Consider the following 17494-nt stretch of genomic DNA (forward strand, 5'->3'; position numbering starts at 1 on the left):
AGCAAGAAAGGTCACTCACTATGACTTTGCTTATTTTTAAAGAAGGAATTCCGTTCTGAGATTTATCTTCTCTGTATCACTTCCTCATTTTTCCCTTCCCCTTTCTCGCATATTCCAGAACTGCTTGAAAAATTTGCGCAAGACTTGCATGATGTAATTGATTGGTGAACGTGTTTTAATATTTTGTTGCAGAAGGACTCCATGAAAGATGACAGAAGAAGTTATTGTTATTGCAAAGTGGGATTACACTGCGCAGCAGGACCAAGAACTTGACATCAAGAAAAATGAGCGTCTTTGGCTATTAGACGATTCCAAGACATGGTGGAGGGTAAGAAACGCGGCCAACAAAACGGGATACGTGCCATCAAATTATGTGGAGCGAAAAAACAGCTTGAAGAAAGGCTCTCTGGTTAAAAATCTAAAAGACACGTTGGGTAAGTCCTTTTCTATTTTTGAGGTCTAGTATACTTGATGAGCTTCAGATTGGGAATGCATGTAAATACTTGTGTGTGCTTTTTTTGATTGTTGGATTGACTGTGTTGGATAATGACTAAGGAAGAGAGTGGGAGTAGGGGAGAATGGTGTGTAACCTATTTTTTTCACATCATGTAAAGGAGAATAAAGTTTTACTTTTGTTCCAGTTTGTCAGAGGTTATGTATTTTTGGTGGCTGAAGATCAGTGTTTTCACTGAGTTAGGAACTGCTGAGTCCTCTCCTCTCATGCCAGATCCTCTCAGAAATACGAGGTTGTAAATGGGTTGTTCAGCATTGCTATCATAGCAAAGCTCAATCACTTCATAAATGGGGTTATGTGGTGTGGCTGTGTGCAGTGTCAGGGGGTTATGCTTCTGCTGTCCGAGGTGATGATCTTTCCGCTTACAAGCTTAGTATGTGCTCTGTTTTATATTTGCATGTATTTTTTCACAAGTGTACCATCTGTATCAAATAACATCACTTTGAAAAACTTTGGGTGCATTTGGAGGAAATGTATTTGGAAGTCAGATTAAATGAGGGGTTTTTTATTTTTCAATGATTTTAGTGACTTACCAAGTTACTGAAAAATAAAGGGCTTTGCATATGGTTGGTTAAGGTTAAACATAGTGATAAATGGTCGGCTTGCATACGGAGGCCAAAAAAATGACTAGTGGTGCTTTAGGATGTAGTGAACAGAACAGTTTACCTGGAGGTGTTTTGGGGGTGTTTTTACTAGTGTTCGGGTTTTTACCAATGCTTTGCACAGTCTTACGTAGGGATAACTCATTCTGCTTCAATTTTCTTTAGAAAATACAAACTCAACAGAAAAGTCAGAATTTGGGATTGGACTTGTTAGAAAACAAAGAAGTTCACTTAGAAATGTCATGGTCATTGCTCATGTAGTTGTATTTCAGGTGTTCTGTGTGGGTGTTGTGTCTAACCCCTTAGATCTCTGTCACTTTTTCGTTACTATGTCACCCATTGCTGAGCTGCAATAAACAACGTGGAGATGGAGGATAGCAGAATGAGTGGCAGTCAAACAAGGTTTTACCAAATGTGAAGGGATAATATTTAAAACAGTAGGCCTTTCTGCAGTTTTTCTTGGAATTGGAATGCCAGAAAATGTTATTATGCCTCTTCAAAGATTTGAAGAATAAGTTCTAACATAAATTAACTACTTAAATTCAAAATCCAAATTGTACTGTTAAGCTCCTTTATATAGACTTAGTTTGCTTATATATATCTAAATGTACATAGTCTAAAATTATTTTATGAAAAAACTGCATTTCTGTTGTGATAATGCATCAAGTGTTTGTGTAAAACGTGGAAAGTAGTTACCTGATCTAAATAAGCTACATCCAACAGAAGTACAGTGAAGGAACTGGTATCCTCACGTATGTTCAAGGTTACCTCCTTGACCCTAACGAAAGCTGTATGGTGTAGGGTGCTTCATTGCACTACAGTGGTGACCAAAAAAAGCGTGAGAAAGACTTGGTGGTTTTGTGTATGAACCTTCCCTCTTGTTGCGTCTTTCAGACCTCAGCCCACTGCACACAGTTCTGAAGGACAATAGCTGCAATCTGTCAGTTTTCCTGTATATCTTCTAATTTTGTCCGTGTATACTTCTGTTGAGGCAGTAAATACCATGTGACAGAACCCAGGGTTCTCTTTTGGAGTGACCACAGGTATCTGCTAAGTGTTAAAGCATCTCTTGTGCTCATTTACGTTCCTACTTCCCGTGATGGTAAGAAACTGCTGAAGCCACAGATAGCCCGAAGATCAGCTCAGGTTAGAGGTGACATCTTCTTGCATGCAAAAATGTAGATGCTTGAGTATTTTTTTCTTTATGGTTTAAGTAATGTGAACTGCTCTGTGTGATGACACTTAAGCTTGTGCTGTGTATCAGACCTATGTACAATTTTCTTTTTACCTGTCGTGAGTTAGTTTCCCAGTAAAATTTTGTCTTTAAGCCTTGCCTGTCTTGGTATATAGTAACTTCCCATTCAGAACAAGGAGAGCGTGTCCTAACTTGGAGGACGCTTTGTGCTGATTGAGCAGCAAGAATGTGATTTTATTTATTTATTCGATACTCATGTTCTCCTTATAGAAAGAGGAAAATTCTTTTAAGATCACAAAAAAATTAAAAGCTCAGTAACCCAGTACAAATGGGAATTGGTGGTGATGAGTGTTAGCCCTTAAACCTCAAATTTGAAGTTATCGCCACAATAATAGAGTCATTTAATAATCGATAAGTCAAATACTAATCATAAATCTTATGGAATCACAGCAGAGAAATTACAGGTCCTTAGCTCCTTTCTGTGGCAAGGGTAGTGGGCTTTAAAGAGAGTGACCACAGAGTTGTGCCTGGATCCATATTTGGTATTGCAGCACTATAGCAAGCTGTTGATCCTATGGAGATCTGCTTCTCCCTATCTCTTATTTAATCGATACCATAACTATTTAATGAATAGTCCCCATGGTTTGTTGTTGAAGATGCAGCAGCTGAACAGTTCTTAATCCATGTAATGTGTGTTCTAATGAAAGCTTATGGTACCAGTTAATACAATGGCGTGTCATTTAGAAAAACCAAGTATGCTTTGGAAGATTTATTACCTATTTGCTGTTGCCTCTATCAGGAAAATTTTTAATCTCATCTGAGAATGAACTCAAGCTTGTTTGATGAAAACTGATTTCCTAAAACTGTTGACTGTCATTAATTGAATTTCAGACCTTTAATAATTTTTAATTGAATCTCATCATCTTTCCTGTCGTTTGACTTGGGGTTCAAGGGAGGTTAATGAGCTTGTATGTACCTGGAACATGCAGCTCGCTATTCCAAGATAGTTGCCCATTTTCAGCACGATGTTGGTCTTCTGGAATTTCCATTGCAGTTTGGGACTTTGCGGAAAGAACATCGACAAATAAAACATGTTTGGAACCAGCTCTTTTAAATGCATTGAATGCAAATTAAAAAGCTGATTAACACTTGTTAGCATACGTTCATTAAATCAGTTACTTCTGGCCTGAAAACATGCTCACCTCAAGTCCCACATGACCTCCACTAATTTCTGAAGTTTGCTCTTGTATAATTTTACTCTTTTTGCAAAACAATAGTCTTTTCTGCACCATTAACTTTCCTTTCTTCCTTCTAAGGGCTTACTCTGTTGTTTTGTATCTTCTTTTAGTCCTGCCATCAGGGAATTTTTCCAAAACTTCTTGCTTTCCTGAAGCGACTTTGAGAGATTTCAGGACTTGTTATTTTTGTGCTGATATCTGTCTGGTTTCATCGTCTTTCTGTTTGATACTACTTCTGTATTCTTAAATCTCTTTTCTCAAGTGAACTCTTCTAGACACATAGCTACGACTGACTTTTTAATGAAGGAAATCTAGAGTTTAGGCCACCTACTAAGTATTTTAAATGATTCAACTTCTCGTTCCCTTTTTTGTCTTAACTGAGTGATGCTGAAGGTAAAAAGCTAATGGCAATTTAGCCATTTCAAATTGCAGTCTTCTGTTTGCTCATATTGAATGAAATCTGGTAATTATTACTATTCTTTAGGCAAAAGCCAGTTTTCCAGGCCTATGATTAAAATTTCATCTTCGTTCATTATAATGAAGTTTAAAATAGTTTCCTCATACAGTGGTTCCTTTGCGGGGAGGATATTTTTTTATACATTTCAGTTAAGTGCTAAATGAAAGACCTCCTGCGTACATCTCCCAAGCAGAGATTTTCTGTAATAGTTGGGGTCCTGGTGCTGGCAGGATCTGAATGGATGCTTGCCAGTACTACGTCAGAGCTGCCTTTGAGATCTATGAATCCATGACGAAAGGATCCCTCTTCTGCAGCAGCAGTGCTATGCCTGCTTCTTCATCTCTGTCCTACTGCATAGAAATATGATCGAAAGAAAGCAAAAATATTGAAGAATATACTTGTATCTGTAACAAAAATAATAGCCCTACATTTTTTTTCATGCCTTTACAAATCATTTTCCTACCACCAGTATGGCTCCTGAGACAGCAGTGTCCCAAGGGTGAGTGATGAGAGGGGATCCTGAAGCGCTGTGCTGGTGTTACATTTCAGTGTGTGTTTTTCTGACAATTACTCTTGCTTTTCAACCAGTACTGTGTGCCGGTAGTTTCTTAAGGGTGTCCCATCTTACTCCCCTTAATAAACAATTGCATAAAAAAAAAAAACCTTTAAAGACGCTTCAGTTCTTGGTATTTTTTGGCAGATATCCAACAAAAGAAAGAAGTTCATTAGCAGACGCTGAAAGTAGGAGAGATGTTTACAAAATATGTAGGAACAAAAGAAACACTCTAGCGATAAGCACTGATAGTGATGGCAGATATCTTGATGAGATGTCACAGGAGTGTCCCAGTTGTATAAGACTCCTCAAATTTCTTCTTTATTAAGCTTATATACATCAGCAAAACTTTTCAGTAACTTCTTCAGATGCAATTCACTTGTTATGCTGGACATTTCACATGGAAAGGGAGAATTGTCAAATGAGATGTGAAGTAGAGAAAACAGTCCTTACTTGCATCACTGTTCCTCAAGTATTACTTCAAAGTGTTGAGTATACAGAAACAATTTCCTGTGTTTATGAACCTCTGACTTGTTTCCCTTGATCAATCTGTAGATCCGTGCTTTGGTTTTTGAGTGCTTGAATATTATCGTTTCCAGAAATCACTGGTTTTACACCTCTCTTCTCTCCAATGTATTTTTCCTTTTGTATACTTATGTACATTTATATGAAAAGCTTTTATTCCCCCTTTTATACTTAATGTTTTCCCATGTAAGAGCAAATTAGTTTATTTACCATGTCTTTCTGATAACTAAGGGGAAAGCTGGTTCTTTTTTCTTTGAACACTAACTTTAGTAAAAAGCTGAAATACAGAATTTCTAATGTACTATTTTCTTCAGTATTGGAAAACACTGTTGGTTGAGAGGCTCTGCTCACTATTTTTTGATACAAATGTTTCAACTCCAAACTAAATCAGTACCGTCTTATCACTGCATAGTATGGTCATGAAATCTTATTCTGCAAATTAAGTCATCAGTCTTTAAATTGTGTGTGGGTTAGTGGGCTTTGATTCTTGTTTTGGTTTTGAGGATTTGAAAAAAAGAACTTGGGTAGTTCTGGCGAGTTATGTCACACTTTTTTTTTTTCTACCCAGATTCTTAGAAATGCCAGCAGCAGACAAACATTTTGTCAACAAGCACATGCCTAGTTTTTTGGTGTGTGTTTGATTATTCCCATGCCTACCTTCTGACAACCATCATCTGTTCTTTGTGATCAGCCAGGTAGGCTGCAGAGTTTTAGGCCAAAACACCTTTCAGAAGTTTGACCCTTCTTGACTACAAGGTTTCAGAAAACATCTCCTCCATCTGTAGTTAGATCTCACGTAAAAATTTGTTGTCTTACATAATTTGTTCTAGCTTCCATCTGGCTGTCACTTGCCATAACTCTTTCCACTAGATTTAAGAGCTGTGTGCTAACAGAAAGCTCTTCTTTGTTCAAGGTGGTGTTTTGACATTGATAACATCACACCTAAATCTTTTCCTGAGTACTGAAATTAGATTAATACTTAGCAAATTTCACCAGTGGAATAGTTAACTTTGACTCTTACTTATGGTGTTTTTTTACCTGAACTTTTTCCAGTTCTTTCCAGCTAAAAATGTAATAATGAGAAATATGCATAGTATTTCTGTCACAGTCCTGGCTATAAATCGTCTTCCATAAACTTTGCTTGATAAATTTGTGTTCATTTATCTGCAAACTGTCATAGGTCTATTAGCTTTACTGTTGCAGAAAACACATTAAATTGGTAACATGACAGGATGATCAAGTACTATTTTGAAAATATTTTTATTTGTTTGTAATTAGTTGTTGTCAAATTCAGTGTTTTCTGGACACCTTCTGGGTGTTAAATTTATTACAGAACAAAAGAATGGTGGCTATAAGAATGAATACATTCTTACTGTATAATAAAGTCATTGATGTATGTCACAATCTCTTAAACCTTATAGAGCGCATTTTAATAAAACATCCCTGCCTTGTAAGACAACCTGAATTATTTTTATCTCGTTAGAACTTTGAATTCCCAGTGTTGTTGAACTTCCCTATTGCAGACCTGTAAGAAATGATAGTCATTTAATAAATCTGTTTTGGTTCTGTGGCTTTTTTTGTTTTGTTTTTCATAAAACAATGTTCTGAATTTTCTACAGTATGTAGCTACTTGTCATGGTGTTAATCATACATAAAGATTTCAAAGAAGGAATGATAGGAAGTCTTTGTTTAGCCAAGGATTTGGAACTGTTTCCCACAGCTTTCACTCAGAGAAACTGTCTGCTGATGGCTCGCATGGATGTTCTGTTTGCTTGTTAAGGAATTGGCTGGATGGCTGGGCGCAAAGGGTTGTTGTGAATGGAATTAAATCAGATTTGCTGCAGTCACAAGTGGTGTTCCCTAGGGCTCAGTACTGGGGCCAGTTTTGTTTGACATCTGTATCAGTGATCTTGATGAGGGGGTCAGTTGCAACCTCAGTAAGTTTGAAGACAACACCAATTTGGGCAGGAGTGCTGATCTGCTTGAGGGTAGGAAGGCTCTGCAGGAGGATCTGTGTGGGCTGGATTGATGGACTGCATCCAGTTCTGTGGCATTCAGCAAGGATAAATGCTGGCTGCTGCCCTTGAGTCACAGCAACCCCATAAAGTGGTATAGGCCTGGGGAAATGTGGCTGGAAAGTTGCTCGGCAGAAAAGGACCTGGGGGTGCTGGTTGGCAGCTGGCTGAACACAGGTCAGCACCATACCAAAGTGGCCAAGAAGGCCAGTGGCATATGGACCTGCATCAGAAACAGCAGGGCCAGCAGGGCAAGGGAATTGATTTGTCCATCTGTACTCAGCACTGTTGAGACTACACGTTGAGTGTTGTGTCCAGTTTTGGGCCATTCACCACGAGAAGGATATTGAGTTGCTCAAGTGCGTGCGGAGAGGAGTAATGAAGCTGGTGAAGGGACTAGAAAACAAGAGTTACAAGGAGTGACTGAGGGAACTGGGGCTGTTGAATCTGAAGAGGAGGCGGCTGAGGGGAGACCTTTTTGCTCTACAGCTATCTGAAAGGAGGTTGTAGTGAGGAGAGTGTTGGTCTTTTCTCAGGTGACACATGATAGGATGGGAGGTAGTGCCCTCAAGATGTGCCTGGGGAGATTTGGATTAGATACCAGGAAGAATTTTTTCATGGAAAGGGTGGTCTGGCATTAGAACAGGCTGCCCATGGAGATGGTGGAGTCCCAATCCCTGGGGGTGTGTAAAAGACGTTTGGACATGGCACTAATAGACATGGTTTAGCAGTGGACTTGGTAGCGTTATGTGGATGGTTGACTTGATGATCTTAAGGGACCTTTCCAACTTAAAGGATTCCATAATTTCTGTGAAATATCTCTAGCTGAAATTAATAGTAAAATCCTCCTGCAAGAATACAACAGAACTTAAAATATTTTTCCGATATTGCTTCATGTTTCTTCTGAACTTCCTAGTTTGTCAAAAATTGTAGGCATGACAATACTGACATGTCTGTCGCATCTCTTGGAGGACAGCATGACTCACTTTGTATTGGCACTTATAAGCAGTATCCATACTGAAATTTTAGGTCATGTTTATATAGAGGAAGTAGTCAAAGTTTTCGTATGCAGTACAAATTGATGCTAAGCTTCCCAGAATCTTTGTGTTAAAATAATCTATTTTATAGTTGAGCTTTTGCTCAACAAAAGCACTTCTCCGCTGTTCCGCATACTGTTTTAAGTTGCATTGCTCAAAACAAGGACGTCAAAAGTCTTTGTATTTCACCAGTGATGAAATTGAAGAGCATGATTTTGTGGTGGTAACAAAAGCTGATAGGAACTGTTTAGGTGTAATTTCTTGGGTGGTTGAACAACTGATTTTTTTACTGTCTTCAGAGCAATAGGAAGTCAGTCTGATAGTGGATTGCTGTTACTAGATGCCAAGAAGACAGAAAGGGAATACATTCACAGGGATTTCATAACACTGGGAATATGTTTCTTCTGTTCTCATCTGTAGCATTCAGGGTTAGGAATTAGTGGTGCTAATGCCACTGGAGTGGTATAGCAAGGAATTCGACTGCTTTTCTACTTTTTGGAAATACGTCTTCCTTATCACTCTCACAACCTAGATCTGGGTTAATCTGCTTTCTGCAGTCTGCTGATGATCTTTGAAGGTCTAGAGACATTTAATAGCAGTATCTGTATCTGTGGAGCATGATACAAGAAGATCCTGCTGACAGGGTAGAGTCTGCTGTCTCAGTGTTTGATTATATGTATACATGTATGTAACAGCAGAAGAATTAAGTTATTGTGAATTGGTGTTACTGTTATTTTATGTATGCTAAAATAGTAACCCAGAATATGCAAAAGAAAGTTGCACGTTTACAGTTACGGGTGTACCGTATACATTTAAAAATTTACGTAACTTTTATGCCTAGTAAGCTTTGTCCAGTAAAGGTAGCATTAAACAAATTGAAGTGTGTGTTCTGTGGAACTAAAACTAGACTTTCTCAAAAATACTGTGTTATAACTTCAAAAAGAACTTGTGCTAAAAAGGAAAAAAAAAAAAAGGTTGAAATAGTAGGGCAGTATACGGGGGGGAAAAAAAAACACCAAGCATCATTTGGTAATGCTGCTGCTTGTTCTCACTAAAGGCCTGTGGTGCCGGATGTGTACAGCAGGCCTTTTATCTGATCCTAGGTGTAAAGTCAGAAACGGCAGTCGTGAAAGCACAACCTGCTGCTTCTTGCAGTGCCCCTGAGCTCCAGCTGGCACCTGGAACACAGCTTGGCTGTTATTTCAAATTTCAGTTGCACGTATTACATTCTGTTGAAAGTTTCTTCTGTGGAAATTATATATTGGGATGGATTATTTAAAGAATTTGCTGCTTTAAAAACTTGGAAAAAAAAAAATGACACGGACCAGGATGTGCCCTACCTTTTGGCAGATTTTTTGTAAATGTAGTTGCAGTGAAATGTTGTAAGGCTGAGGGCATAAAGAAACCTTGCTGATTTTAGAAAGAAGGTGTTCTTTGTATTGTAGGCTTCGTGTAGTGGGGCCTTCCCCTCCCCCTTCTCGGCCTACATGCTTGTGCTTGGAGGTGCAATTTGACACTTACGAACTGCAGAACAATCCTTTGTTGTAGTCATAACCACATTTTGCAAAGATGCAACGATCACCTGAACTGTGCATGGCTGCATGTGGTGGTTTCTTTGGTGATATTACTGCCCTCGGCTGTTGCAGTCTAAAGGTCTTGGTTCTGCTTCTTCATTAGTCTCTGATGTTTCAACATGTGTTTGTGTTTGGCCTCTGATCTCTTATTTTCGGGCTTGTTCTAAGTACTTCTGTAGTTTCCTGTTCAAGAAAGTCATCCCACTGCCACTGGGTTTTCCTGAACCCTCTTGCAGCCAGTACTTGGCTTCCTGCACATAGCCATGACCCACACACACACACCAAAGTAGCATGGCTGGCAGAAGTCCTGTGTGTGCAAGGTACACTCAGAGTGCTCTTGGGGATACCACTTCTGAAGAATTTCAGTGACTCAGAGGATGAACTGTTCTTCTGTATTGACATGGCAATGGCTGCTCTTTCTACTGTAAGCATTGTGGGAGGATTTCCTCTGATTCAGATGCGAGTATTTTCTCCAGCATGCATCCCCAGATAGTTCTTTCAATATCACTGGGCCTCTTCAGTGATTCCCGCCGCTCCCCACCCCCCCTTGGCTGTAAGCATTTCATCTTCCAGGGTTTCTCAGAGTATCAGTTTGTTTCTTCAGGCTTACTCAGGTTTCACAGTTCCACTTACTGTTTTCTTTATTTCTTTATTATTTTTTTTAGAAGACCTGAGCAATAGGTGGCCAGCTGGTAACATATTTTCATACCACACAAACAAAACTTCTAAATTAGTACTCGTGCCAAAAATCAATTAGTTTTGTCTTAGCATGTACAAGAGGAGAGTAACATCCCTTTCCTGAGTCTCAAGGATGTTTCATTTTGTGGAGTATGGCACTGAGCAGGAGTCTAGACACTGACAATGTGTGCAAGCATCCAGCGAATTAAAAACCTGGTATGCCAAAGACAATGTCCACTTTTTTTTTTTTAAGGAGTAGGATTCCTAGAGGCAAAGATGGCTTTCCTTGACAGTCATTTCAACAGTAAGCATGAATGTTTGCTTTTAATTAGATTTGGGAAGACATGAGTCTTATTTTAATATTTTCTTAGAATGGTAGGGTTGCCTTGGGTTATTTTTTTCTTATCATGGCATCCTACAAAACTCGATGGGGTAATAAGATTACGGTGTGGGTGGAAACATTTTTAAACTATTTCTGTTTGAAAGTAAAAACTATATGTAAAGCATATTCTTTCGAGTTTATAGACAGAAATTGGAACCGCAGATCCAGATGACTTTGAGAAAGTCCATCTGTTTTGTATGCATTTTATACTCTGTATGGGATTTAAAATCCCAAGGCTTTTTCAGTTTTGACAGGTGAAACTTCATCTACTTCACTTTTGCACTGGAGTAGGACCATACATGAGACCATTGATGGAAGCCTTTGTGTGATGTGCTTTGTGCCTTTGAAAAACTCTTAGTAACTCCAGGTAGAACATCTTTCATCTAAACCTCTTGGCTCTGAAATGCTCTTGGTACAGGAAATTCATTATCTGGCAGTGAAATTCAAATGTACTTTTCCTGGTAAGAGATAAGCATGTCTAACAATATCTAAATTACAGGAATTAGCATAATAGTTGTTCTTAATACTGTTGTTGAGTTCACTTCATATGGAAGTCTCTGTACCAAAAAGTGGTTGCTGTATGGGAAACTTTGACAATACTTCTTCCTGTATTTGGAGGGGAAAAAAAAAAAAAGCTGGTGTTAAAGCAGCCTGGTTTTAGAAATGTTAGAGTTTTACTTTGACATTTAAAGAAGAGTTTCCATTTTCTGATTTTTTCCTAGTGAGACCTTTCTTGATATTGAGCTTCTTAAAGAGCATGCAAAAAAAAGCAAACCAAAACAAAAAAGCCAACAGACCTACATTATTGCAACTGTAAGACTTCATTTCTGTATCACAAATTCAGGTGAAATTTTTCTGGAATTTACAGCAGTGTCCTTAGAAGAGTGCTGTTGATGGAGATCTGAAGAACCAAGTTTTCCATATGGACACTTGGGCTTTGAGCATTCTTTCAGAAATTTGTTGTGGAGGTGTGGAGGCAGCAAAGAAGGGGTGGGAGGTTGCAGGCTGAAAATGTGTGGAAATGTTTGTTTTTTTCTTTCCGTGCAATATAAGAAACTTCAGCCTACTGAATGCCTTTTTAATACTGATGCGAGAACGAGTTAATTTAAAATTTTAAATAGAAACTACTAAGATAAAGCTACATTAATGTGTGATCTGCACATTCCAGCTGTCAAAAAGTGACATATTTACTTCTGTTTTGGATAAATTAAGTATTTTGTGTAAATCATTTTGTCTTTTCTTAAGAATTTTCCTGAAAATTACTTCTTAATATAATTCGTTTTTTGTTTAAGGAAGGCAGTGTACATTTCACATACTTACTAGATGTATGCATTAATGTGTACTTATTCACAAAGGAAATGAATACATTATTTTTAAACAGAAAAGGGCAATTGTTTTTCCTCCATGTGTGGAACCACATGGAATTGTAGTTCTCTTAAAATGCACAAAAATCATTGTAAGTACCTTTAAAATTAGCGAAAATGTTGAATAAGCAAAAATGCATTTTGATAAATTTGGTCCCTTCTGCTCCATCTCCTACAAAATTTTTAGTTAGTAAATTGAGTGGAGGTCTCTGGTACTTTGTCTTCAAGGATATAAGTGGAAGGTCCGTGCTCGTTTTATACTTCAGTAAAAGAAGACTTATTTCCATCTTAGTTGAGACTGATTTCTTAACTTTTTAATCACTGAAGTTGACGGAAGTGTTTTCTAAAGAATATTTTACTAACTCTGCCAGTGTATTTAAGTTAGCTCCTGTTCTAGGTATGTATACCAGGATTTCTGTTAGCACATTGGACTTGGTTGAATTTTTTAGCCTCGTCCATGTTTTGCTTGAATATTTGTTCTCCTTATTATATGTTCCCTTAATAGATTATGTAATAGTACATTTTTCAGCTCTTTTCGGCCCAGTTTCAATTTGAATTTTAATTTGTTTACTTTTCAAGAAGAAAAACATTATTTAAGAAAAATTGGATTGAAATGAAAATATGTTCATAAAAAATGTACAATCCTCATATTTTTGATGGTGCCTTCTGTGATCAGTTTTTAACAATAAAGCAAGTAGTACTGTGTAAAGCATTTTATTCCAAAAGGAGAGTGCACAAATTCAAATACCTTTGAAGATGTATGAACAATTTTACAAAGTAAGCTTTAAGATTTTTTTTAATTCAGTGAATTACCAGCAATGTGAAGAAATTTCAGTAACTGATTATTTGTAAAGCCAGTGTGAGAGCCTTTCTTAAATATGTTTTTTTCCTGTTAAATATACATAGGTTGCTCTGAAAGTAATGCCTTCTATTTATTTCCATGGAAACTACAACAGATACAAAGAGCACAATAACACTGTTTGATAGAACAAATTCTCAGCTACAAAACGCTATTTTTCAACAGTCACCATCATCAGCTATGCATTTTTGCCAGCAGTGAACAAGAGCTTGCATGACATGGTCACAAAAATCTGCATGGCCATCCCGAAAGTGGCTAGTCTTTGATGGCACTGTCACCATTGCTGAAATGCACCGCCCGCTGCCTCACTGTGCTCACATCTGCAGTTTTGTCTCCATAAAGCTTCTGCACATGTTGATGAACATTCATGGATGGCATTTTTTCTGCATGGAGGAATTCAGTGATACACCTTTGCTTCATCGGCACTTCCATGTCAGATGCCATTGTGTCAGAGTGCCCCTCTGCTGCCACCTGTCACACGGCAACAACATGTAATGAAATAGTGGCAGGAAGGTTCAGCTCCTACTGCCATACCAGCTACATCCACCTCTGATATCGTGGGCCACCGTCATAACATAGGAGGCGTTATTTCCAGAGCAGCCCTCGTATTTTCAAATTGTCCTGCCTAGTATTTAAAATCTGTGTTCTAATATCCCACATGAGAGTTGTGGTGGAGTGGGTATGATTTAAGGCAGTAGCTGAAGGACCACCTTCCAGAATTGGCTCGCTTTTTCCTTTGATTTTCATACTTTATTTTTTATGTTTTTTGTCAGTTTCATATTGAATAGTCGTGAATGAAAATGTTGAAATTAAACATCTTTCTAAAAGTCACTGTAATGAAGTCCAAATTAGGAAGTTGAGAAATAGCTCCAGTCACATGAGATCACCTAGTCACCCGGCCACGCAAACCACAGCTCTGGAGTCTCAGCGCTGGTACTGATGACAGCAGGGAACCAAGGAGGAATTTGATGTTCGGCTGATGCATCAAAATCAGCGGGGGATTGTATTTATCTCATTTAAATTGTGCCAGTTAACGAGCAGCTTTTGGCAGAGCCTTGCATAACGTGTCGATTTTGAGGTACACACCTGATTACTTAATCTTTGGGTGGCAGAGCACTGGCACAGGCTGCCCACAGGCTGTGGGGTCTCCTTCTTGGGGATCTCCAGCAGCCACCTGGCTATGGCCCTGGGCACCCTGCTCTGGGTGGCCCTGCTGGAGAGGGGGTGGGCCAGGGGGACACAGAGGGCCCTGCCAGCCTCAGCCATCCTGTGATTGGTACAAGATATTTGAAGGCCGACATTTAGTAGAAATCTAATCATGTGGAGGAAGTAGTTTGCAAGAACTCAGTTGTTTTGAGGTGATGGGTTCTCAATTTGTTTCTGTTGTGGTTTTGTGTATTTTTTTTTTTTTGTAGGTAAGAAATAACTTACTGTGAGACCAGTGAGGGAACTGGAAAAAAGAAATCCATTCTTAACTGCTTTCATTATTTTAATAATAAGTTTCTGATCATTTCTTAAGTTAATAATATGTAGCATATTTAGTGACGTCTCTTTCATAGAGTTCCAGATTGAGGAATTCTGTTTGGAAACTGTTCAGTGTTGCCTCTAAATTCTTGATACAGTTTTCCTGTATTGCAGCTTTTTTCTTAAAGGCCTCTGTTCAGATTTTTTTTGTTTTTGTTTCTTTTTTTATCCCATGAAGTTGATTTGATCCTAAGCAAGCTACTGAATGTATTTTTGCCTGTGAGTTGTGTATTGAAATCAGAAAAGATTTTGGAAAAAGTAGGTTGTAAGAATGTATATGACACTAGTTTCATTTGCCAATTTTTTTTTTCAGAAACGGGCTTTGGGAATTGACTGAAATTTTTATTATGTATTAGATGGGAGAATGTAAAAGATTTTTGTTGTATCAAACAGCCTTCAAGTGTCTTTGGAAAAGAAATGCAACTGTATTTGTCAATTTAAAGTTAAGCTAGATAAAAGATGTAAAACATAAGGAGCAGTCTTGAGGGTGGAGGAATGCTGGGTGATTTGACTGGAGTATTTTCAGTGTTTAGTGCATGTTATTCTTAAAAAGAACTCAACAAAATAATTTGGAGTATTGATAAGCCTGTGGAGATCCATTGTGCAGAGCTACATCAGTGAGTCTACTCTTTTCACCTCTGGGGATGAGGAAAAGCAGTTTAAATGCAAGAAGCTGCAACTCATCAGTTTCAGGCAAGGACTCCAGCTTGTGGGCCATGAAAATTGACAAATAAATCTCACTGAAACTAAGCAAATATATCTACTTTGAAAATGGGCTTTTGTCTGGAAAAGATGCCAGACAAAAAAATAAAAATCACGATTAGCAAATGCAGTATAGAATATCAGAAAGGATTTTTTTTTTGCCACAAGAATACAAGTATATTATGTATTCTAAGTACTTGATAAAGTAGAATTAAGTTTTAAACAGTTATACTTTTCTATCCCAAGCACCATTAGCTTTCCTAGCCAAGCAGCCTCATTTTGATGCCTTCAGTGGAGGCAGGAGTACAGAGAAATGAAATCCTTCCATTGGTTTTAGCAGGAGAAGGCTGGACTGCTGAAGTACAGAGTGCCTCTGCTTTCTGCTGGCCAGCAAGGCTTTGGGCAGGGTGCTTGGCCAGGAGCAGCAGAGGAGGGTTGGGGAAGTGACAGTGTCAAAGCATTGAGCCTCAGGGGTGAACAGGAAGAAATTCCCCTGTTGTGAAGTGCAAACTGGGGCTGGAGGACCCATGGTATTGCAACAGGGAGAAACTGGAAGTGAAAGGGTGCGAGGCGGGGCTTTCAGGATGGAGATTTCAGAGACGGGAAGCAAATCCGTAGGAAATGGGTCTTCCTTAGTGCTGCTGCTCAGAAAACAATCTGTTCTTAAAACTGCAACTGAGACAGGGAAGGAGGAGGGAAGGTAATTTGGGAGACGCATTTCTAGGTCTCCCTGGTGGTGCTTAGTCAGGGCCAAAGGATTTCTTTCCCTGTAAAGAAAAGATTTGCAGTGGATGGCTTTTGTTCTCTGGAAATGATGCTAACTGGTGGCTGGGATTTTTTTTGTATTGTTTCTTTTTTTCCAGCATTATATCTGACCAAATATTAAACCCACTCACATTACTTGGCAACTTGTTGGTAAGAGATAAAAATGAAATAATATAGCATGGGTCAACTGTAAGTTATGAACAGTTATTTCCTACCAGGCACGGTAAGATAAAAGAGGCTTTCTGCTGCTTTGCATTCCATGTGCTCCCACTCCTTTTCCACTCGCTTGAAAGTTAATCCATGGTTTTGGAATTCTCTTCAAAACAGTTAGTTGTGTAACAAAGGATTATGGCTTTAGGTGAAATGTAGCCAAGGAGTTGAACTGTGAACATGTAGTTGCCTTTCAGAGAAAACATACCTACTAGTGCAACAAAGAGTGCTGGAATTACAACTACAGTCACAAATGTATTCAGATCTTCCAGGTATGCCCAAATGTTCTGTTTCCAATGAAATTCCTTATGTGGGCTTCATTTGGTTTGGCAGTAGAAATAGGGGAGGACCCTTATAAGTAGTAATAAATGAAAATTTCTTATAGTAGCAGGTAGAACCGTGCGGTATTTACTCTTTTAGATAGTACTTCTGTAGACTGTAGATTTTTTTAATGGAGTTGTTGGAATGTACGTATGGGAAATTTGTAACAATCCTCACTTTATTGTTGCCTAGCTATGACCAGACATTCTACTGAACTATATTTTTAGACTTGTTTCCTAAGGAAATGAGGCTTACACTAGTCATGCTGTCACAGTCAGCTGTCGTTGTCCACCCATCTGTCTACCCGCAATAACTGCCAATTTCAGGCAAACCTGACAGACCAACAGAGGTAGAGGGACTGCTTCTCTGCAGTTCAGCATCTAGGAGGGACACTGTTATGTTCCCCCACTTGAAGGGAACCCCGGTGATCCCAATGCATATCTACGTTGTGGGAGCCCAAGCAAGATGGGCATCACCCGGCAGGCAGCCAAAGCTGGCCAGGGAGGGCAGCACATGGTGGGAGACAGAGCAGGCTTCGCAGGTGTGAAAAGAAGCTGGGATGCAAAGGCAGTCATGTGGTAAGGGGGGCTGTAGCTGAGGGTGCTGCAGGAGCTGGCAGAGGCAGGGGGGGAATGGTGCAGCAGAAGGTGCAAGGAGAAAAACAGGAACAGATTTCCCTTGTTCTGCTCGTGGAACAACTTGTATTCTCTTCTCCCGTAGATACAGATCTTACAACCTCACATTAAAATGACTGGTAGATAGTGTTATGCGTATGCTTCACTGAGCTTGGCTGCAGATGGCTCTCTGAGTACTTCCTTACCTTTCATTGTTTGGAAATGAGAGCTTTGGTGCACGTCACTGGTATTGCAAAAGGTTCATTGGTAACTTGCTATCATCCTTAAAAAAGTTCAGTTACATTAAATATTGGAGTTCAAAGTGAAAAAGTCCATCTATTTGCCTTTACTGATAAAGAAACCCA

At 38.9% G+C, this 17494-nt stretch overlaps 1 protein-coding gene across 1 annotated transcript in view; it reads left to right on the forward strand.

Annotated features, from left to right (window-relative positions):
* NCK2 (NCK adaptor protein 2) overlaps window positions 1-17494 on the forward strand; it is a 52664-nt gene that overhangs the window by 23180 nt on the left and 11990 nt on the right. Inside the window, exon 2 of the mRNA XM_021414069.1 lies at window positions 193-434. Within this exon, the coding sequence (XP_021269744.1) occupies window positions 209-434 (226 nt within the window). The 5' untranslated portion in view covers window positions 193-208. The remainder of the gene's footprint in view (window positions 1-192; window positions 435-17494) is intronic.

The sequence above is a fragment of the Numida meleagris genome, chromosome 1 (assembly GCF_002078875.1).
Source record: "Numida meleagris isolate 19003 breed g44 Domestic line chromosome 1, NumMel1.0, whole genome shotgun sequence".
Taxonomy (NCBI): Eukaryota; Metazoa; Chordata; class Aves; order Galliformes; family Numididae; genus Numida; species Numida meleagris.